The sequence below is a fragment of the Phalaenopsis equestris genome, unplaced genomic scaffold (assembly GCF_001263595.1).
Source record: "Phalaenopsis equestris unplaced genomic scaffold, ASM126359v1 Scaffold001189, whole genome shotgun sequence".
Lineage (NCBI taxonomy): Eukaryota > Viridiplantae > Streptophyta > Magnoliopsida > Asparagales > Orchidaceae > Phalaenopsis > Phalaenopsis equestris.
In genome coordinates this window covers 565,225-588,325 of record NW_018165628.1, presented here as the reverse complement: position 1 = coordinate 588,325, position 23,101 = coordinate 565,225, and the positions used below count along the sequence as shown (strand labels likewise).

Sequence of the window (23,101 nt, the reverse complement as noted above, 5' to 3'; positions counted from 1 at the left end):
CGACGCTCTGATTCTTTCAAAGGAGATGAGAGAAACTTTGATCAAGGCTTTACTTTATCCGAAAATTTGCTTAGCTCAATCGGCCAGCTCATACTTAGACGAGGTTTGGTCGTTAAAGGAACAGTCTGGAATAACTTTTACAGATGAAGATTTGTTACACGGCACCACAGACCACAATCGTCCTCTCTACATTTCAGTCAATATCGACAGATTCTTGCTCTCTTTTGAACCACACACGGTAAAATCTTTTGAACCCTAAATCTCGGCTCGGACAGATTCTTGCTCTCTTTTGAACCACACATGGTAAAATCTTTTGAACCCTAAATCTCCTTAGCCTAAATCTGATGATGGCTTAACTGATAACAACCAACCTAATTCGATTTTCAATCTCGATGACAATTCTCAAATCATGCAAAACTCTCTCGAATTCCCTAATAAAGAGGAAGATGTCGAGTACACGGGCTATGACAGCTCGGGGAGTGAACAGGCAATCCTAGAGTTTCACGGGGCCCCAATTGCAATTGACATTGAATCCTCGGATTCAGAGTCAATTCCAGAAGAATTAACCAGAATACCAGAAGATAAATCTCTGGGTCTGACTCGAAAGATGGAAGAAATAACAGAGGTGTATTTGAGAAGAGGAAAGGTGTTACCCTCAACGATGGGTCCGACAACAAAGAAAAAATAGACACCTACCCATGAGAAGCCAGCTCTACCAATGGAAGAGATACATGTCTGGGATAATGTTAGAAGTTTAAATAGCAAAGTGGATTATAACGTAATAGCCCATCTTCAAAAGTTGTCAGCCAAACTAAGCATTTACGACGCTCTGAGACGCTCTGATCCTGTCAAAGGAGATGAGGGAAGCTTTGACCAAGACAGACCAAGACATTACTTGATCCGGAAATTTGCTTAGCTCAATTGGCTAACCCATCATTAGACGAGGTTTGGTCGTTAAAGGAACAGTCCGAAGTAACCTTTACAGATGAAAATTTGCTACTTGGCACTGCAGACCACAATCGTCCTCTCTACATTTCAATCAATATCGGCAGATTCCTGCTCTCTAGAGTGTTAGTGGATCCAGGAGCATCAATCAACGTGATGAATTTACGAACGTTAACATATTTGGATATTGACACGAACAAGCTAACAACCGATAAAATGATGCCAAGGGAATTCAAATAGAAAGAAAAAAGAGCCCTGGGATCCATAGCATTGTCAATGAAGATCGGTTATCTAGTAACAACCGCAAAATTTCATATTATCAATTCGGACACTTCATTCAATGCTCTATTGGGTTGACCGTGAATTCATGAATATAAGATGGTCTCGTCATCTCTGCACCAATGCATAAAGTACTGGACAAGAGTGTTGCAGAAAAGGAGACTTGCAGCCGTTCTCAATACATAAAATCAGCATTCACGAAGATGCTGCCTATAATGCTCCTCCCAAAGAAAACAGTGTTTTCTAGAGACACCACACCGAGCAAGATAGTCACAAAAGGATTACATGAACGGGATCGTCTCACTCTAGTTCGACAATGTCCCACCACTCCTCTATAACGAGATGGTGGAGGTTCTTCTAGATCTCGCATCTGAGGTCGAGGCCAGGGACGAAGACGAGGACGAGAAACAGCTAATGATATCTTTGAATAGAGGGATTCGATCATCAACATTGACTTGGAAGAAATCTCCGAGGAAGAAAAGATCGAGAACGATGCAATGATGGTTAATCAAAAGAAACCTCAATTTGAGATCTCTTTGGAAAACAAAGAAAAAAATGAGTCTGAGTCGATGTATGATAGAATTAACCACTATGTATAAGTCATGACCTTGACCCTCATTCATTCTCACAAAGTTGAGGGTTTTTAGGCTAAGGAGGTACTAAGTGTGGGTATGAAACCAGTTAGGTTCCTTCGTGGTGCTTCCTCTTCTAGTTCTGGAATCAATGTAAAACTAGAAGATGACACTTCTAATGAATTAATGGAATTACCTGTTGGATGGTACTCTCCGTGTGTTCAAAAATTAGTTCGACAGAGTTTCGTACCTAAGAAACTATTGAAAGACAGGTTACACCTTTTCGAGGAATTATGGAGCAATAACAATCGAACTCACAACTCGAAAAAGGGTATTGGGTTCGACACAGGACCAGTCGATGACACGGAATTTTACATGATTGTTACTAATGAGTCAGAAGAGGATTGCTTCGGGACGAAGATGATTCTGAAGACTCCACGATAGAGGACGCTCCACCGGAATTTGAAGAAGAAATAAAGTCAACAATTGACGAATTGAAGGAGATCAATCTGGCGATCAAAGAGGAACCCAAACCAACCTTTATAAGTTCCCTATTCAGAGACGAGGAGTTTACAAATTTGATCGGACTTTTGTTAGAATTCAGAGACTACTTTGCATGGAGCTACGAGGAAATGCCCAATTTGGCTCCAGAAATTGTAGTTCATAAAATTTGAGTAGATCGGAATATGATCCCGGTGAAGCAAGCTCCTAAAAGGATGGGCCTCGAGAAAGAACAACAGATGACTGCAGAAATCAAGAAGCTAATAGAGGCCAACTTTGTAAGAGAAGAGTAATATCAAACATGGTTAGCTAATGTGGTGCCAGTCAAGCAGAAGAATGGACAAAGCATGTCCCAAAGATGAATTCTCATTACCAATCCCAAAACTAATGGTGGACATCGCATCATCGCATGAAATTTTCTCATTTATGGATGGATCATCCGGGTACAATCAGATTAAGATGGCGCTGGAAGATGCAGCACTTACAGCTTTCAAAACGCCAATTAGAATATACTGCTACACAGTAATGTTGTATAGACTAAAGAATGTCGGAGCAACATACCAACGAGCAATAACAAAAATCTTTGACGACCTCATTCACAACTAAGTTGAATGTTACGTGGATGATTTAGTCTAGGAAAACCACCTACTTGATTTGAGAATTGTCTTCGAACGGTTGAGACGATTTAATCTTAAGATGAATCCCTTAAACTGTGCTTTCGGTGTTACCCCCGGGAAATATTTAGGATTTGTTGTTCGTCACCGTGGAATTGAAATCGATCTAGAGAAGATTAAAGCCATCTTAGAAATGTCGTCCCTCAAGATTTTGAAACAACTACGATATTTTAAGGAAAATTGACATATCTAAGACGTTTTATATCTAATCTGTCAGGACGTTGTCAGTCATTTTCAGCATTAATCAAAAAGGACACCAAGTTCACTTGGCACGAGAAATGTCAATGGACTTTTGAAAGCATTAAGCAAACCTAATGTCACCTCCTATACTAGCGGCACCAGTCTCAGGTAGATAGTTGATACTTTCTACCGTGGATTTAGACGATTCTCTCAGAGCCCTCCTAGCCCAGGTCAACGACGAGGGTAAGGAAAACGCTCGCTACTACCTTTGTCGTCGTCTAATTCCGACGGAAGTAAGATATCCCACTAATGAGAAACATTGTTTGGCATTAATCTTCGTCGCCCAAAAGCTCAGACACTACATGCTTTCTCATAAGATCACCCTTATTTTGAGATTTAATCCGCTAAAATATTTGATGACTCGGCCGACACTGTCTGGAAGACTGGCAAGATGGTTAATGATATTGTTGCAGTTCGACAAAACCTTCATACCCCTTCAAGCCGTTAAAGGGCAAGTGTTAGCAGATTTTCTCGCAGCGCACCCGCTACCGCCCGAATCTCCTCTCAACGACGACTTACCAAACAAACAGATAATGAACCTTGAAACTCCTAGTATCCGACGATGTGAGATGTACTTTGACAGAGCTTCATCAACAAGGAAAGATAAAGGATTGCAAACAATAGTGCCCGGCAGAGCAGGAATTGGACTAATATTCATCACACTGGATTGAGGATTATTAAGATTTTCCTACCATTTAACATAGTCATGTACAAACAACGAGGTAGAATACGAAGCACTAATAACAGGGTTGCAGTTGGCAATATCAACGCACATAACAGACATCGACATCTAAGGCGACTCACAGCTCATAATTCAACAAGTAGTCGGACGGTACAAGATTCTAAAGCCCATATTCGAACAATACCACCGCTACACGATGAAATTACTAGAAATAATTCCAAATGTGACATTGTATAGACTTCCAATGGAGAGAATGCTCTTGAAGACGCTTTGGCCAAGCTCGCTAAGGAATTCACATGAGCACAAGATGACTTCATCGACATAACAGTTCAAGGGCTCCAGGTCCTATCCCAAATTGACATGAATACTCTCCATAGACAAGAAAAGGAAGAAACATTGATAGCAGTTACTGAGTCTACAGAGGATTGGCGTCAACCGTTTATAGACTATTTACGAACAGGGCAACTGCCGGATGATAAGTCAGCAGCGCAGCAAATACAGAAGAGGGTCTTGTCATATGTCATGGTGGACAATGTCTTGTACCGGAGATCGTTCGATCAAATGTGGTTACGATGTTTGAGCCAGGCAAAAACACATGATATTGTCAAAGAAACGCATGCAGAACTTTGTGGAGCTCAGCAGTCTGGCCCGAAAATGTAGATGAATATCAAGAGACTGGGTTACTGCTGGCCAACAATGATGACCGATTGCATGGAAACCGCTAAGAAATGTCACCAATGTCAAGTGCACAGAGTGGTTTTGCATCAACCTCCGAATGTGCTACATTCTACAATTGTGTCGTGGTCATTCGAGTGTTGGGGCACAGGTATAGTGGGTCCAATAAACCCTCCATCTTCAAAAAATCACAAATTCATACTCGCAACAACATATTATTTCTCGAAATGGGCAGAGTCGGTACCATTAAGAGAAGTCAAAGCACATCACGTCCTACAATTTTTCAAAGATCATATTGTATGTAGTTTTGACATCCCACGCAGAATCATTTCAGACAAAGGTTCAGCTTTCAAAAGCACCAAAATTAACAGTTTCGTCAGACGACACGGCATTGATTGGAGATATTCCACAATTTACTACCCCGAAGAGAATAGTCTGGCAGGGGCTTTTAACAAACACTCGTGCAAATCTTGAAGAAGACACTTGACGAAAACAAGAGAGGATGGCATGAAGAGTTACTAGAGGCCTTGTGGGCATACAGAACAACGTTCAGAACTCCAACACAGTCCACATCATATGCCCTCGTGTACGGATCCGAGGTTGTGCTTCCCCTGGAAGTACAACTCCCGTCACCTCAGGATAGCGATGGCAAACAAGATAACAACAGAAAAGAATGTCAAACTCCGACTCGAATAGCTTGAAAGTCTCGAAGGAAAGAGACTAGTAGCGCAACAAAACTTGGAGTTATACCAACAAAGATGATACAAGCGCACGACAAACTGGTCCGCCCAAGAACATTTAAAGCAGGTGATCTGGTCCTTGTACTCAGACGACCTATTCTTGCACACCGCAAGATAGGAGGTAAATTCAAACCGACTTGGGAGAAACCGTTCTTGGTTGAGAAAGTTTACTCCGGAGGTTCCTATCAATTAATAGATTATTAGAGTGATAGGCCTATGCCCCCGATAAACAGAAGATATTTAAAGAAATATTATGCATCTTGATGTTTTAAAGATCAAATCTTATTCTTAGAAGCACAGATCTGATAATTGTTTATGACTGGGTCCAATAATACATTATCTTTTATTTCACAATAAGAAATGGAAATGAACACAATGACTTTTCATAAAATCTTAAACATTAGCTCTGAATCTTTATAATCATAATAAAAAAACAATCACAACTAAATTTTGTTCTCGTTTAAGTTGAAATTCAGCACACTGAACTCTTCGTTTTCCGGTTTTCTGCAGAAAAATGTTGGGCAAGAAGCTGATTTTCTTCTTAAAAAACGGCATTAGTCTCACATTGAACGAGCAAAAAGTGGCAAAGGGAGTCATCGTTTTTTTCGACTTGGACTTCGAGAAAGTTGAAATGGTATACGAGGGGCCCCTACTTGAAGAGGTAAATCAAGCAGAGATACAAGATCAGAAGCCTGTGCTAGAGTTCCGAAGCAAAAAGGAAAACGTACTCGCAAAGAAGAGGAAACTTGAAGTCAGCAAGGTAGCTCAAACTAATGATTGTCCAATGGTCCAATGCAGCCAAAATAAGGTCCATGGTCATGACAGAAGGGGGTGAACTCATCAGTGCTCCCCTAAAGAAGATCCCCATGACACGTTCGCAGCGGAGGAACCTCGCTCACCGCAAGCACAGGGCACTTGCCCGTCTGGAAGAAAAACAATCAAGTGAGCCAGTTGCAGAAAATCTTCTAACCATGCAGAAGGAAGAGTTATTGGAGCAATTAGTCGATGGTACCTTACCCCTCCTGGCAATAAAGCAGCCAGAGTCAAAGACCAACGAAACTCGCACACTCGCCAAATATACACCCTCCGGGTCGCGCGCAACACATACAGTTCGAGGAACTCTCCCTACTGCGCAGAAGAATGAGAAAGTTCAAGACATTCAGCCATACGTCCCCCCACTTGGTAAGCCAAGGCAGTTGCAAATAATTTCAGAGGAAGAGTTGGAAATGTTTCAGAAGGTCAGAAAGCAGCATTTTGAACACCGTGAAAGGATACAGAGAAAGTACATTAACATTCTTGAAGGACTTAGAATACATACCGGCGTGTTTTCTGAGAGTGAACAAAGGAGGATATTGGACCATGTCTTCCATCTCAGAAACCCGGGTCAAGCGGGTCGTTTAAGAAAAAGAACTTACTCTGAACCCCAGAAAAAGATGAGGGGAAAAAGACGGATCACCATTCAGTGTGGTTGCAGTTACAACTTCGCATATGATAATGAAGGAAATCCCACGGGATTATAAGACATGACGAGGTGGATCCGATACCAACAATTATAAAGAGTATAATCCAGAAAATGGTGTTGTGGCACGTATTGTCTGCCAACTGCATGCCTAATAGCTGTATAATAAACATTTATGAAAAGGGGAACTGTATCCCCCCACATATCGATCATCATGATTTTCTGAGATCATTCAACACCTTCTCGTTCATCAGCGAATGCAACATTTTGTTCGGCAGTGACTTACGGACAGTCAGCCCAGGAAAGTTTCGAGGCTCGGCTGAAATTCCTCTACCCCTCGGGTTAGTCTTGGTACTCAAAGGGAATGGGGCAGATTTAGTCAGGCATTGTATCCAGGGAGTTACGCGGAGAAGAGTTTCAATATCCAGAAGAAAGATGGATGATAGTAAGACACCATTTGGATATCGACTTGATCCAGACCTGGAGAGCTTACGACTTTTGGAATTGTGACTGCCAAGGGACAGCACACCTCTAAGCATAGCATACATGAAGGGACTCCGGGGGACTCCGGTTCTGGAATGTATCTTAGGAGGAAGGGTTAGTCTCTGTTTAACTCCGAAGGTGCGCAAGCAAATACTACTGCTATGATTTGATGACCACGACACAGATGGTATTATCCTATCTTGTATCATTGTACTCAGTTTCAGCAAAGTTAACAAAGTTTGATTTTTCTTCAACTTATGGATGATCCATATGCTTTCATAACTGCCACTTTGTGCGATTGATTTAAAGGCCGTTGAAACAAGTTTGTCCCATTTTGAACAAAACCGAGAGACAAAAGAACGATGTGAACAAAATTAAGTTTAACAACTTAAATTCAACCTTCTAAACCACAACAGAACAACGTTAAATCAAATAAAATCAAGACATTTTAAATCTGAAACCACGTTCCAATCCTGACCCTGTTAGGTTGAACCTCCTCGGCCTATCACCATTATCATCTCTTGACCCAAAATTTTCTATCATAGAAACTCTGGGTCCTCTCATACCTTTTCTCGTGGAAGTTTCGTGTTATACAACCTTGATGGTTCTAATCTACAAAACTGCACTTTTCTTTTGTCTTCCTACTCATCGTCGGACAGACCCCAGTCATTGTGATGTTGCACTAATTTTCATAATTGCACAATTTACACGAATTTGCACAAACTTCTCACAATATACATATTTTTTCTACCTCTAAGGATTGGGAATTAAGCTCAGCGCCTTCTTCCGCGATGTGGCAGGCATTCCGTTCTCGATCAGTCTTTGAGTTGGGACTCAAGTCATAGTGTCACCGCTTAGATTGGATGTTAGTCATAGCGCATTCCTTCCTGACGTGATAGGAATTTTCGCTAACCTAATGGTTGGAAATCAAGTTTAGCGTCTTCCACCCTGATGTAGCAGGCATTCTGATCATTTCGTCACCGCTTAGGTTGGATGTTAGTCATAGTGCATTCCTTCCTGATCTGATAGGCATTTTTGCTACCTCTAAGGGTTGGAAATCAGGCCCAGCGCCTTCCTCCCAGATGTAGTAGGCATTCTGATAATTTTGTCACCGCTTAGATTGGATGTTAGTCATGGCGCATTTCTTTATAATGTGATAGGCATTTTCGCTACCTTTAAGGATTGGAAATTAGGCTCAGCGTCTTCTTCCCCGATGTAGCATGCATTCTGTTCTCAATCATCTCTTCAGTTGGGACTCAAGTCTAGTGCTTTCCCGCTGATCATTGCGTCACCGCTTGGGTCGGATGTTAATCATAATGCATTCCTTCCTAATGTGATAGACAATTTCGCTACCTTTGATGATTGAAAATCAGGCCTAGTGTCTTCCTCCCAGACGTAGTAGGCATCCTGATTATTTTGTCACCGCTTAGGTTGGATGTTAGTCATAGCGCATTCCTTCCTAATGTGATAGACATTTTCGCTGCCTCCAAAGGTTGGAAATCAGGCCAGAAGATTTTTTTTTCCTGATTAGCCCTTGAGTTGGGACTCAAGTCTAGTGTTTTCCCACTCATCTTGATTATTTCATCACCGCTTAGGTTGGATGTTAGTCATAGCGTAATTTTTCCTAATATGATAGACATTTTCGCTATCTCTAAGGGTTGGAAATCACGCTCAGCGTCTTCCTCCTCGATGTAGCAGGCGTTCTTTTATCGATCAGCTCTTGAGTTGAGACTCAAATCCAGAGCTTTCTCACTCATCCTGATTATTTCGTCACCGCTTAGGTTGGATGTTAGTCATAGTGCATTCTTTCCTAATGTGATAGACATTTTCGCTACCTCTAAGAATTGGAAATCAGGCCCAGCGCCTTCCTCCCAGATGTAATAGGCATCCTGATTATTTCGTCACTGCTTAAGTTGGATGTTAGTCATAACACATTTCTTCCTAACGTGATAGGTGAAAAAGCGCCTTCCTCCCAGATGTAGTAGTCATTCTGATTATTTTGTCACCGCTTAGGTTGGATGTTAGTCATAGCGCATTCCTTCCTAATGTGATAGAAATTTTTGCTACCTCTAAGGGTTGGAAATCAGGCTAAGTGTCTTCCTCCCCGATGTAGCAGACATTCTTTTCCCGATCAGCTCTTGAGTTGGGACTCAAGTCCAATGTTTTCTCACTCATCATGATTATTTCATCACCGCTTAGGTTGGACGTTAGTCATAGCGCATTCCTTTTAATGTGATAGACATTTTCGCTACCTCTAAAGGTTGGAAATCAGGCTCAGTGCCTTCCTCCCCGATGTAGCAGACATTCTTTTCCTGATCAGCTCTTAAGTTGAGACTCAAGTCCAGTGTTATCCCACACATCATGATTATTTTGTCACCGCTTAGGTTGAATGTTACTCATAGCGCATTCCTTCCTAATGTGATAGTCTTTTTAGCTACCTCCAAGAATTGGAAATCAGGTTCAGCTTCTTCCTCTTCGATGTGGCAGGCATTCTTTTCCCAATCAGCTCTTGAGTTGGGACACAAGTCCAGTGTTTTCCCACTCATCCTGATTATTTCGTCACCACTTAGGTTGGAATGTAGTCATAGTGCATTCATTCCTAATGTGATAGGCATTTTCGCTACCTCTAAGGGTTGGAAATCAGACTCATCGTCTTCCTCCCCGATGTAGAAGGCATCCTTTACATTGATCAGCTTTTGAGTTGGAACTCAATCCTAGTGCTTTCCCACTCATCTTAATCATTTTGTCACATCTTAGGTTGGATGTTAGTCATAATGCATTCCGCCCTAATGTGATAGAAATTTTCGCTACCTTTAAGGGTTGAAAATCAATCTCAGTGTTTTCCTACCCAACGTAGCAGACATTTCTCGATCAGCTTTCGAGTTGGATATAAGCTTATCGACTTTCTTGCTCAATCTGATTCAATCCTACAAATATTTGTGTTCTTATACTTTTCACAGATTCTCAAAAATCACAAAAAGTCTATAAACTCTAATAAATGTCCCACAACTCACACAAATTTTGCAAATCTTTCACAAACTCAAGCGAAAATTGAATTCTGATTATTTCGCTACCCCTTGAGTTGGAGGCAAATTCCAGTGTTTTCCTCCTTAACGTAGCAGACATTTCTCGATCAGCCTTCGAGTTGGATACGAGTCTCAGTGTTTTTCCACTCATCCTAATCATTTCGTCACCGCTTAGGTTGGATGTTAGTCATAGCGCATTCCTTCCTAATGTGATATACACTTTCGCTACCTTTTGAGTTGAAGGCAAATTTCAGTGTTTTCCTCCTTAACGTAGCAGACATTTCCCAATCATTTCTTAAGTTGGAACTCAATCCCAGTGCATTCCCTCTCAATCTGATTCCTTCCCACGAGTACCTTCCACAAGTACTGCACAAATTCCCACAGCATATTTTGCAACTCCTTTGCTACTGCTTGGGTCGGATGAAATTTCTTGTGCCTTCCGCCCCACTGTAGCAAACAATCCTTCGACGCTCGGGCTGGATATAAGTCCTCGTGTCTTGCTTCCTAATGCGACAAAGGTTTTCGTCACTATCTCTCGACTCGGATGTGCATTCTTGTGCTTTCCCGCTTGATCAGGTCTCCACACAACATTAAAACAAGCCAAATCGGCAAGCAAATTTGAAAGCTCAAACTTACAATCACAATCTGAAAATACACATACAAATCTCCAGCGGACACTCTCAATTTCTTTACTGTAAGCCTTTCTTGAGCTAGGATTTCCCGAGTGGGAACCCCAGCTTGAGTTTGATTGTCAAAACCAGTTCAACATCTGGTCTGTTCTAAGTAGCGATACTTAAGCACTCCTTGGTTTTGTTGATCGCTTCGGTCAACACCAATACACGCGGTGTGCTTGTCTCGCACACCCCACCTATTGGGGGTACATTTATTGACCTCAATTTTGGATTAGGTCTTCACCTCTCCTTAGAGCATAAAGTCTAGCGTTAGGCTTCCCTTGTTTGACCCTCCTAGAGGAATAGTATGGAACTCACATCCTTCAGAAAATTCGAGCAATCTCGTCACTCCGAGTCTTGTATGGGAGGTCCCAAATTCTCGGCATTTTGTTGAGTTGATGAGAAACGACACATGAGACTCGAGTTGAGTTCTTACATTAATAGGAGCAGCCCATATGAGACCTTTCGTGACTTGAGCACTCGCAAACGCCGCATTTTGCGCATGTATCGCACCACCCACGATTTTGACTTAAATTGACTTGCCCGTCAGCGAACTTGTCCAGACGACCCCGGATGACGAAACGTACAACACGAATGTGTCTGGAACGTCGATTTTAGCTAGGAATGACACCCATATCGTTATGGTTCGCGCGCGAGCGATTAGCATGAATTTCAATGCACCATTTCTTAATTAGAGGTGCGCGGGCACGGGCTCAACCCAGGTTCGACTCGTGTTCGATTCAGATTCAATTCAGGCTGGACTCGGGCTAGGCACTAGCTCACCTGAACTTGAAATTCAAATTTCAAAATTCAAACAAATTATTTAAATTATCTTAATTAAAGATAATCATGTGTTAATGCTTTCTAATTAAACCCGCTGCATGAATGGAAGGATTGATTTCCCCGCCCAATCTCCTGTCACAGACACATTGCAAAATTCTGATATAGCATTCGGTTCCCTCGCGGGCCACTGGTTTTGGGCACAGAAGCTTTCCCTCGCCTCTTCCTCCAGCTCAAAGCCCTGCTCTTCCTGCTTGAAGCACTCCATCGCAGCTCCAGCGCTCAACTCCTCTCGACAGGAATCTCAGCTCCTTCCTCCCCCTCCTGCCTCACGCATCGAAGCCCACTTGTTCGATCCCTCTCCCGCTCCCGACCAAAACTCTCTGCACTGCACGCTCTCGCTCGCCCTCGCTCGAGCCCACCTCGCCTCTCCAGCTCGATTCCGCTCAGATCTCACACTCAACCAAAGCTTTCACCTACTCGTCTTTTCTCTGTGTCGGGCCCGCACGCTCCTCTGCAACTCGACGCTTCCCCTCTCTGCCTCACGCACCGAAACCCTAGCCCCTCATCTACGAGCAGATCTGGCGCTCCTCCTTTGCGGACAGGAAGGCTTGCCTCCTTTCTCCCCTCCTCGGATTCGTTCGATCATCCACTGCTCGACTCCCTCATCGCAGAAGCTTCCCACTCGCCTTCTTCATCCCCTATTCGGCCCCAGCTCCTCTCCTGCGAACAGAAGCGCGAGCCCGCCTCCCTCTTCGTCACGCAGGAGAGGCTTATGTTACTGTATGATCTTATTCGTCAGTACAGATCCAAACTTCTCACTTTAAACTTTTTCTTTCACATAGATTCCTTAATCAAAACTTTTAAATCAGTTGAAGGTAAAAGAAGAATACAATTCTTTAATTTAGAAAAAGAATATAATTGAAACTGGTTACTGTTCTCTCTTGATTAGAAATGTTATCTCTTGAGAAGTTGGTTACTGTTCTCTCTTGATTAGAATTTAGCAGGAAGGCTGAAACTCTTGCACTCATATGCTTACAATTCAGTTTATTTTCTTTAGTCAAGGAAGAATTATACACATGCATCCATATTCTCTTCCTGCTGCTTCTTACGGCTCTAAGAAATGTTAGTTCTATGTGATGCAATCTTAAACTTGAATAGCTATTGTTATGATGGAGTTAAATTTGCAGAGCTTACCCTAAACGCATTTAGAATACTTCAGTGTTTGGAGTAGGAACCATGTGACTCATTCTCCTTAGACACGGCTACTACTGATAGCGGCTACATAGGGGGAAAATCTGAAACTTGCATGCTTTCCTTCTTACTTTTAAAAAGATTTGAAGATCCTATGCTCTTTGATTTGTGAGATTCAAGAAATATGTTTTGCCAGTAAATAAAAGTTACTTTGGTTTGGGGGTTGTTTTTATCGTTGTTTTGGTGGAATTAAATCCATCATTTGAGGGGCTGTTTTAATCACTGTTTTGGAAGAATTAAACTCATCATTTGGGGCTGTTTTAGTCACTTTTTTGGTGGAATTAAACTCATCATTTGGGGATTGTTTTAATCACTGTTTTGAAAGAATTAAACACATCATTTGAGAGTTGTTTTAATCACTATTTTGTACAATTTAGTTAGCCAATTTGAGGCAATCTGTAGAGTTGTTCTTGCTCAAATTCCTCACTATTTTCGAGCCACTTTAGGTGTCGGTTTGGGCTGATCGGTTTGGGCTGATTATGATGGGCTGATTATGAGCACTATTTTGGAACTACATAGGTGTTGTCCACCACTGTTTGGGTTCGTAGGAAGCCACATAGGTGTTGTCAACCACTGTTTGGGTTCGTAGGAAGCCACCTACGTGTTGTCCACAATTGTTTGGTTTCGTAGAAAGTCATTTAGGTGTTGTCCACCACTGTTTGGGTTCGTAGGAAGTCACCTACGTGTTGTCCACCACTGTTTGGTTTCGTAGGAAGTCATTTAGGTGTTGTCCACTACTTTTTGAGTTTGTAGGAAGCCACCTAGGTGTCGTCCACCACTGTTTGGGTTCATAGGAAGCCATTTAGGTGTTGTCCACCACTGTTTGGGTTCGTAGGAAGCTGCATATGTGTTTTCCACAACTACTTGGGTTTGTAGAAAGCATCTAGGTGTTGTCCGCCACTGTTTGGGTTCGTAGGAAACCACCTAAGAGCTATCCACCGTTGTTTGGATTCGTAGAAGGCCACATAGATGTTGCCCACTGCTATTTTGGTTCGTAGGAAGTCATCTAGGTGTTGCCCACCGATGTTTGTGTTCCTAGGACGCCGCATATGTGTTACTCATTGTTGTTTGGGTTCATAAGAAGTCATACAGGTGTTGTTTGAAGTTCCTAGCTGTTGTTCGGAGTCGTAGGAATCACCGTACACACTTGTTAGTTGTTGCTCGAAGCCGTAGTAGGTCGTAGGATCGCCGCACTAGTTCATAGTTGTTGTCCGGATACGTAGGAATCACCGTGCACACTTGTTAGTTGTTGTTCGGAGTCCTAGGAGGTCGTAGGACCGCTGTACTAGTTCTTAGCTGTTGTCTGGAGTCGTAGGATCACCGTACTAGCTCGCTAGTTGCAGTCCGTAGTTGTTAAAAACCTTAGGATCACCTGTTGGAGTCTTTAACGGTTATTACGACTTGTTCTGCCACTTAATGTTTTCTTCTTTCACTGCAATTTATGTTAGTTCCCTGCAAATTATATTGTATTTTGTGAGTTAAACATGCAACACGAATAGCAGCAGCAGATACGTCACGTGCATTCGTCACGTAAACAGGTACATTTTATTTGTTGTTGTTTTATCATTGCAATTTACTCTTGTTTTAACATATTATGCAGGTACTGATTACAATTTTATTTTCAAAACAAAACGATTTTCAAAAATTAAATAATATTTTCAAAAAAAAACCAAAAAAAAAAACACTTAACACGTCATTTTGAATTTACGGGAGTCCCTCGGAGGAGAAAACCCACTATTGCTAACGAGATCTCCCCGATTTAAATGGGTTTCATAACTCATTTAAACCAAGTAAACCAAGTAATCGAGGGAACCGTGGGATTATAACCGGTGTCACTTTAATCAACTTTAACCCCCCATAATGACAACAAAACCAAAACTTGAAACACACCTGAAAAAATCTTTTGAACATTATACTTTAGGACTGCTACTTTGACGAGGAGCTTGGAGCAACTTCGTGGGCAGCATAGCGAAGAATTTGGACCGAGCAGCACTAGGATCTTCTTCAGCAATCTCATTCCTAGTCTGCATAACAACTCTTAGAACTTCGAGGTAACTCGCCCAGCGCGACGTAAATTCTCATATCTTTTTTGGCTCTTGTACAATCATGTTGTGCAGCATAAGTCCTAACTCGTCTTAAGTTCCGAGGTTGTCGTTTGTTACGACGTAAACCCTCATCTCTTTGCGGGCTATTTGCACAATCGAATATTATGCAAATGTAAGTCCCAAATAATAAAATTGGCAGGATTAAACACTTAAATAACATCGTCCCCAAAACTCAACCACACATTAGGATAGTTTGGGAAGTCACTGAGGTTTCTCTTCAAGATCTGTGACATCCTCTACATTTTCCTTCATTTGGACTCCTGAAAATAACTGTTCTTATTTGAGTCACTCCCACTTGTCTTTCCACGTCCTGCCGTGAAAACTTAAACCTTGAAATCTTGAAAACTAGTACATCTGATCATTATCGAGACTTTTCTCAAGTGACCCCAGTCATTTGAGATGTAATTAACTACAGGGGTTTGTCTTTATAGGGAACTTGAAACCCAAGTAAAATAAACTCTATTTAATCTTTGTATTAAAGAAGGGAACTTGTCGGTCACACATAAAAGGTTCGCAGACCAAACGGATGTCACAAATCTCTTAATTTGTAGGATTTGGTTTATCGCTGAGGTATACACTTATCTTTCGAAAGGGAGTAGTATTCACGATATCGGGCCAAATTATGCAAATTATTGGACTAATAAGATCCATTTGGTCTCATTTTTTAAAAATTAAAACATACTACTTTCAAAACTCAACCTATATATCCATTATATTAAATTAGATTTCAAAATTATTTTCAATATTTTCAATATAAAAAAGTTGACCGACATACACACCTCAACTGAAATAATCACTCAACAAAAGTAATCTCCAAAACTGAAGTGAAGCACCACACAGAGCATCAATTTTGCACAAAAATAACAAAATTTGAGCGAACAGAAAGAGTAGAAGAGGAAGAGAATAAAGGGTCACTGGAATGCGCACTCACAGTCGAGAATAGCCGTCGGAGACACGGATCCACGGGAAGTATCTACCTAGGGCACAAGAGTCGTGGGAGAGGAAGCGAGGTAGAGAGGGGCCGCGGAGTAAAATTGCTCGTGGTCGAGGGAGTATAAACACGGGCCGCAGGTCGAACCTGCGGCCTCATTTTAACGATGTTTTTATAAAAAGCCACCACGACGTGATAACCAAACGACGAGCCACACATTTTCGGGCCGCGCCGCAAAAAACATGGTGTCAAACAGAGCCTTAAGTAAGGTCTACTACATGAATCGTTTTTCTCCATTATATCAAAATGAGCGTCAAATTTTCATTTAATTCTAATAAATTATAATTATTTTTATTTAGCATGTTCAAGTCTTCTTAGGTCTACCTCTAACTTTCTTAGCATAAGTAAAATCTAAAACATCTACTCCTAATAGGGTCATTAGGTGTTCGACATACAATGTGACCAAACCATCGAAGGCAACTCTCTTAAATCTTGTATGCTATTGGAGCTACTCCAACCTTTCCGATTCATATTTGACACGTTAAAAATTATACATGATGTGTGTTTTGAATTTTTTTTTTAACTAGAGTTGTAGATGCCTTGCTAGAATCTAGGCATGTGATGATGATGAATGGTACTTCTTTTATAAGTGTTTTTTACACTTTTTATTGATGATGGTGAAGTTTCTATCAAAAAGTATATCGGTGTAGTACGTATGGTGATTTATATGGGTGTCGTTCAGATCGTATCAATTAGTGATACATCAATATGCACATATTCTTAAGAATCATTTTGAAGATTACATACTCTTGTTTTACTATGACATTTTGTGTGAACAATAAAAGTTGATATTAGCATAATCATGCCAAATGATTGCAGATAATGTTGACGAATTATAGATAATTAAGTATATTAGATAAAACATTGAAACATGACTATGACTAAATCAATGAACCTTTTATTTTGATTGTCTTTAAACATTTACTGTGATAAGTACAATATTCAACTTTATTTTATGATCTTTTTTATAGAAAATATTAATATTAGGTGCCTTGATCATTCATTTTATATTAAAACTATATAAAAAAAGGCATTCTATCAATGGCAAGAAATATCTTGCCTTTTGCAGTATATCAAGTCCCATGTTCATATTAAATTGTATGTCTTATGTTGGTGTCCATGCTTCATGCGTGGCAGTGCTTCTAGGGTCAAAATTGGGTTGTTTCCAATAAGTTTCTTCATATTATGGTTATCCTTGAATTGAGCTAAAAACTTGAATCTTTGTTTTCAACAATGATATAAATTAATTTCTATATTGAATTCTAGATGCTGAAGAGTTATACAAATTTATTTATTGATCTTAATACATAGCAGCTAGCTCTTGACATAAACATCACATTATAGCAAGAGCAATGCAACTCATGCTCCAACCTTCTTGCATTGCCGCATGTTTCCTACAATTAATTTACTATCCCTATAATATTCCATTCTTTCAACATCAAATTCTCATGTCATGTTACTTCAGGCCATGTTTAGTTATCTCAAACCATAAATCAAATCAGTTCTAATTTATATTCAATAATTTTTCATTTCCAAAACCTGGTATAATAACTATAGTTATAAAGACTGTAAAACTAGTTAAGAGAAATTGTATTCCAAAAGCACTGGAAACAATTATAGTTCAATAAATATACTAGAGAACCTAACGGCAGAGAAGTAGATTCATGTCATGACTTTTTTCGACAAGTTTTACGCTGACTAACGATTACCTAACGCAACCCTCCACTTTTCACATGCAGACTTGGGACCGACAATGGCTGTATATTTAGTTTAAGAGAAATTGTATTCCAAAAGAACTGGAAACAATTATAGTTCTATATATATACTAGAGAACCTAACAGTAGAGAAGTAGATATTTTAAAAAAAAATTTACATACATATCACTCAATTCTTATGTATTTACACATCTAACACCTAAACATCAATTTTTACAAATATGCTGCCTTACCTATGCATGAAAAGATGTTTTTCACCTTTTAGAAGTTACAAAAATAGTGATATTATGTAATATGAAAGATTTGGGTGTGAAAGATTTGGGTGGCATAAAGTGGCATAAAGGTAAAAAGCAAAGTTTAAGTGTTAGATATGTAAATACATAAAAATTGGGTGGTATGCACAAAACTGTTCCCACCCCCCACCAACCAATGCCCATACAAAAAAAGCAAATGTACTGAACAGTGTTCATTATATTTATCTAAAACAAAATAATGAGAAATTAGTTTGAATTTAACAAGATAAGAGGAGAATCAAACCTGATCCTTTTTGGGATTTGAACTCTGACAACAAAAAGGTGATCACCCCTAACTGAGGGCTTATTGATATTTGGCACTCCCATTTTAGGAAATTTTAAGACCTCTCCAGGTTGAGTCCCAGGAGGAATGCAGAGGTCTCGACTTCCCTCAATCGTCTCAACCTAATTAGGCATTTATTTGCCCATATATAACTGATAAGCATTCATATAATTCAGTTCAATTTCACATATTATTTACAAACTCTCTTAAAAAAGGCAAATCACAATTCATAAACATTATAAGCAATTCACTGTATTATGAGGGACTAAAAAAAATGCTCAGGAAATGTCACCATAAATCTATATAACAACATAAATTAAAAAACGGAACTTGTCAATCATCTAATTGACAAAAAATAAGCTTTATTTCCTACCACGAATGAGGATGAGTGAGAGCCAAAGAAAGATCTTGTTTGGAAAAATTTTGATAAGCCCGAGTATCAAACAAGGGACCTACTGCCACTTTCAAGACCAAAAAGCCCCAGTGAGGAACTTGTCAAACCGTTATGTGAGGAACTACTCAATTTGTAATAAGCCTGAGTATCAAACAAGGGACCTATTGCCACTTTCAAACCAGAAGCCTAATCGTAATAAGCCCGAGTGAGGAACTTGCCAAGTTGTTATTTGAGGAACTTGTCAATTTGTAATAAACCCGACTATAAAACAAGGGACCTACTGCCACTTTCATACACATTTATAAAATAAAAACAAAACTGCAAATTTTGATTTCATCCTTTGTCCACCTAGAAATGCCCTAAATAAAACTTACAAAACTTTATCTCTAATGGTTTTCATTTCTTAAAAAAGGTTAAAAGGGTCCAACACAACTTTCAACTTTGGCGGGGATGATCATTTTCATGAATAATAGGACAAAATCCTCACCTAATATCTAGAGTCAAAGCTCCATACTGACAAAATTGAACAAAGAAACTCTCATATACCTCAAACATTCTTCTTTGGGAAATATTAAAATTATTGATAAAGACCATGACAGGTACCCGAGCCCTTTTCAATGGTTTTTAGTTCGTTTCAACAATAAGTAGCCATGTCATGTAACTCTAAACCACAGTCAAGCTAATATGGCAATCCCATATCAATGAAGGAATCAAAGTCCACCTCAAAAGCACATCATTCACACAGAATACAGCTAAATTGATATGCTCTACATATCTGAAAACAAGACAATCTGTGGATGCTAATCAGCCTCACAAAATGTTATGGTTCAAAAATCCCACTAACAATGATAGATTCTAGTATGACAGAAGCACAGTATCTTGACCGAATTTAATCATTGTCCACTAATTAAAATTGAACCTAAAATTAGCTAAAATACTTCAATCATGAGTGCTCATATGTAATTATAACGATACTTAATCACGTGAGCTTATACAAAAAATCTCAACTTCAGATCTAGAAAACACCCCAATCTAACACTTGGATAAATTTGCATTATTACATTCAATATACCTCAAAACTCCTAACTTCTCACATACATCAAAACGTTTTGATGTGTTTCTTCCTCGAGAGATTAAAGCCATTAATAAAAAATCCATAAACATGATATCTTAATTCAATATCATCCGAATGCATCTTTTAATAATTTGATACAGTCAAAAATGCATAGAAACAAATACCAAAACAGTAAAAGGTAATTCCTCAATGTGAAGGCTTAGGAAAACACTCACCCATTAACAAATGTACGCTTCATGCATTTAGCTTTAAATCGAGCTTAAACTTAGCCCTACACTCAAGTTGAAACCCATATTCAAGTTTAGGATGGATAGATGTAAAACTCGCATGCAAGTTCAACTTTGAGCTAAGTTGTAATCACAAATACAAAGTAACGGATGGATTCAAATTTCAAAAATAAAGTTTTCATGCATGGGGATTTTCTTCCAAAAAGAAAAATCATAATCATGCAATTCTCAATTCGAACAACCCCTTGTCAAGGGAAATAAGAGATCTAACATAAGTGACATTGTTTTAGAGATGAACACGAAATGAAAAAAGAGTAGAGCCAATGTTGGTTTGACTGAAACATGATCATGAATAATATCATTAACAAAATCCTCAACAAAGTATGAGATATAAGAAAAATCATAATCATGCAATTCTCAATTCGAACAACCTCTTGTCAAGAAAAATAAGAGATCTAACATAAGTGACATTGTTTTAGAGATGAACACGAAATGAAAAAAGAGTAGAGCCAATGTTGGTTTGACTGAAACATGATCATGAATAATATCTTTAACAACATCCTCAACAAAGTATGAGATATAAAAGGAACGTTATTTCTAATTAGTTGGTAATATGGGAGAGATTTAGGCTTCACTTGGATCCTACATATCCAAAGCTTCACTCTTTTGTTATGTAAATTTTTTATTTCTTTAGACATCAAAAAGTCAAGCACAGCACACATTTAAATCGGTAAAATTGCCTTCATGCGAATGCTGATAGAAAAGAGGTTGCCCTACTACTAATGGCACATTTGGGGTTTTGATAAATTTAAAAGACCACCATATCAGTCAATTTTAGTAAGATTACAAGCAACATAATTTCCAATGCCCAAAAGACACGATAACCACCACACCTTTCCACTGTATTCACAATCAAATAAGTGCCGTGACAATTAATCTTTGCACATAAGCACACCAAATAGCTAGGTGATGCCCAAGTGGAGTGCAAAGAGTCATAGTCAATGAAATAGGGCCAAAAAAGACACTGTGCTGGTTGCTAGCTCGATCAGTGATATTGTGGTTGATGATTTGAGTTGCACTAGAATCATCACTAGAAGTTGTTTATCGTTGAGCTAGTAGTTGAATGGGCATTTAAAGGTTTTGTGTAAACTTTTCTGCATGGAGATGTACAATATAACACATTTTATTCCATTTTTAACAACAACAAAGCCTTAGTCCCACTACATGGGATCCGTACACGAATCCTTTTTCTCCATTTTGTCCTATTTAGTGTCATATTTTCATTTAGTTCTAATAAATTGAGATCATTTTTTTATACAATACGCCAAAGTCTTCCTAGGTTTACCTGCCTTTCTTAATATAATTTGAATCTAAAACATCAACTCACCTAACCGGATCATCAGATGATTGACGTTTAATATGACCAAACAATCTAAGACGACTCTATCTAATTTTGTCTGTCACTGGAGCTACACCAACCCTATGACGAATAAAATCATTTCGCATTTTGTCTCTGAGTGTAAAACCACTCATCCACCAAATCATTCTCATCTCGGTAACACTTAACTTAGTATAACGCTTCTCTTTTAAAGGCCAACATTCAACGTCATAGAGCATGCATTGCCAACATTCAACGTCATAGAGCATTGCAGGTCTCACCACCCTCTTATAAAATTTTTCTTTCAGTCTACACACAAAAGGCCTATCACACAAAAGGCCTGAAGCACTCCTCCACTTCAACCAACCAACTTGAATTCTACTATTAACATCACCATCTATATCACATCGCTTTGAACAAAAATTACATTCTGTGTATTCAGTTTTACTTCCACTCAAATGTAGGCCTTTAGACTCCAATTTAGACTTCCATAATTCAAGTTTTTTCTGGGCTTTATTTCTCTTCTTATCCATCTTATCCACAAGAAGGATATCATCAGTAAAAAGCATACACCAAGGGACATCCTTCTGTAAATGTCCAGTAAGACCATCCATAACTAAAACAAAAAGATATGAACTTAAAGAAGATCCCTAATGTAATCCAACCGAAATAAAAAAATATTTGGTCAATCCTCCTTCAGTTTGAACACCAGTAACAACTCTAGTATACATATCTTTAATGACTTGAATGTAAGTCATATCAACATCTTTCTTCTCAAGAACGTTCCAAAGGACATCTCTTGGAATCTTATCATAATTTTTTTCTAAATCAATAAAAATTAAATGTAGATCCTCCTTATTATCTCTTAACATCTCCATCAAACCTCTCAATAAATGTATAGCTTCCATGGTAGACCCGCCCAACATAAAACCAAATGGATTATGAGAAATCATTGTAATACATCTTAACCTACGTTCAATTACTCTCTCCCATAATTTTAAAGTATGACACATCAACTTAATTCCTCTATAATTTGCACACTCTTGTGCATCCCCTTTTTCTCAAAAATGGGGACCAAAATATTCTTCCTCCACTCATCGGGCATCTTTTTAGTTTTTAAAGTCATGTTAAAGAGTTTAGTAAGCCAAGAAACTCCCAAATCTCTAAAATATTTCCACTTCAATTGGTATATCATCAGGTCCTACAGACTTTCCACCCTTGGTCTTCTTTAAAGCCTCCTCAACTTCTTTTTTACTAATGTGATGGTAAAAATGAAACGTATTATTATTATTAATGATATTAAGATCACTAAAGACGATCGCATTTTCAGAAACTTCATTAAAAAGTTTATCAAAATAACTCACCCACCTATGTTGAATATTTTTTTCTATGAAAAATACTTTGATTTTCATCTTTAATACACTTAGGTTAAATCATTACTTTCCTTTTATCATTGTTTGGTTAGTTTATACATATATTTTTCACCCTCCTTAGTATCTAATTTATTATAAGTATCGCTAAAAACATAATTTTTAGCATCACGGGTTGTTTTTTTACACTCTCCGCGAGCCGTTTGGTATTTTTTCCAATTCTCTAAGCTTTTAAAATTAAACCAATTTTATAACATAACTTCTTATATTTTTTCTTTTCTTGCACATT

General features: G+C 39.1%; 1 protein-coding gene across 3 annotated transcripts in view; it reads right to left on the bottom strand.

The window, feature by feature from the left end:
- The window catches only part of LOC110033469 (chaperone protein DnaJ-like), a 104,892-nt gene that overhangs the window by 13,473 nt on the left and 68,318 nt on the right, over nt 1–23,101 (bottom strand). For all 3 annotated transcript variants that reach the window (XM_020737459.1, XM_020737460.1, XM_020737461.1), the window contains exon 8: nt 18,330–18,490. In XM_020737459.1, coding sequence (XP_020593118.1) covers nt 18,330–18,490 — 161 coding nt within the window. The remainder of the gene's footprint in view (nt 1–18,329; nt 18,491–23,101) is intronic.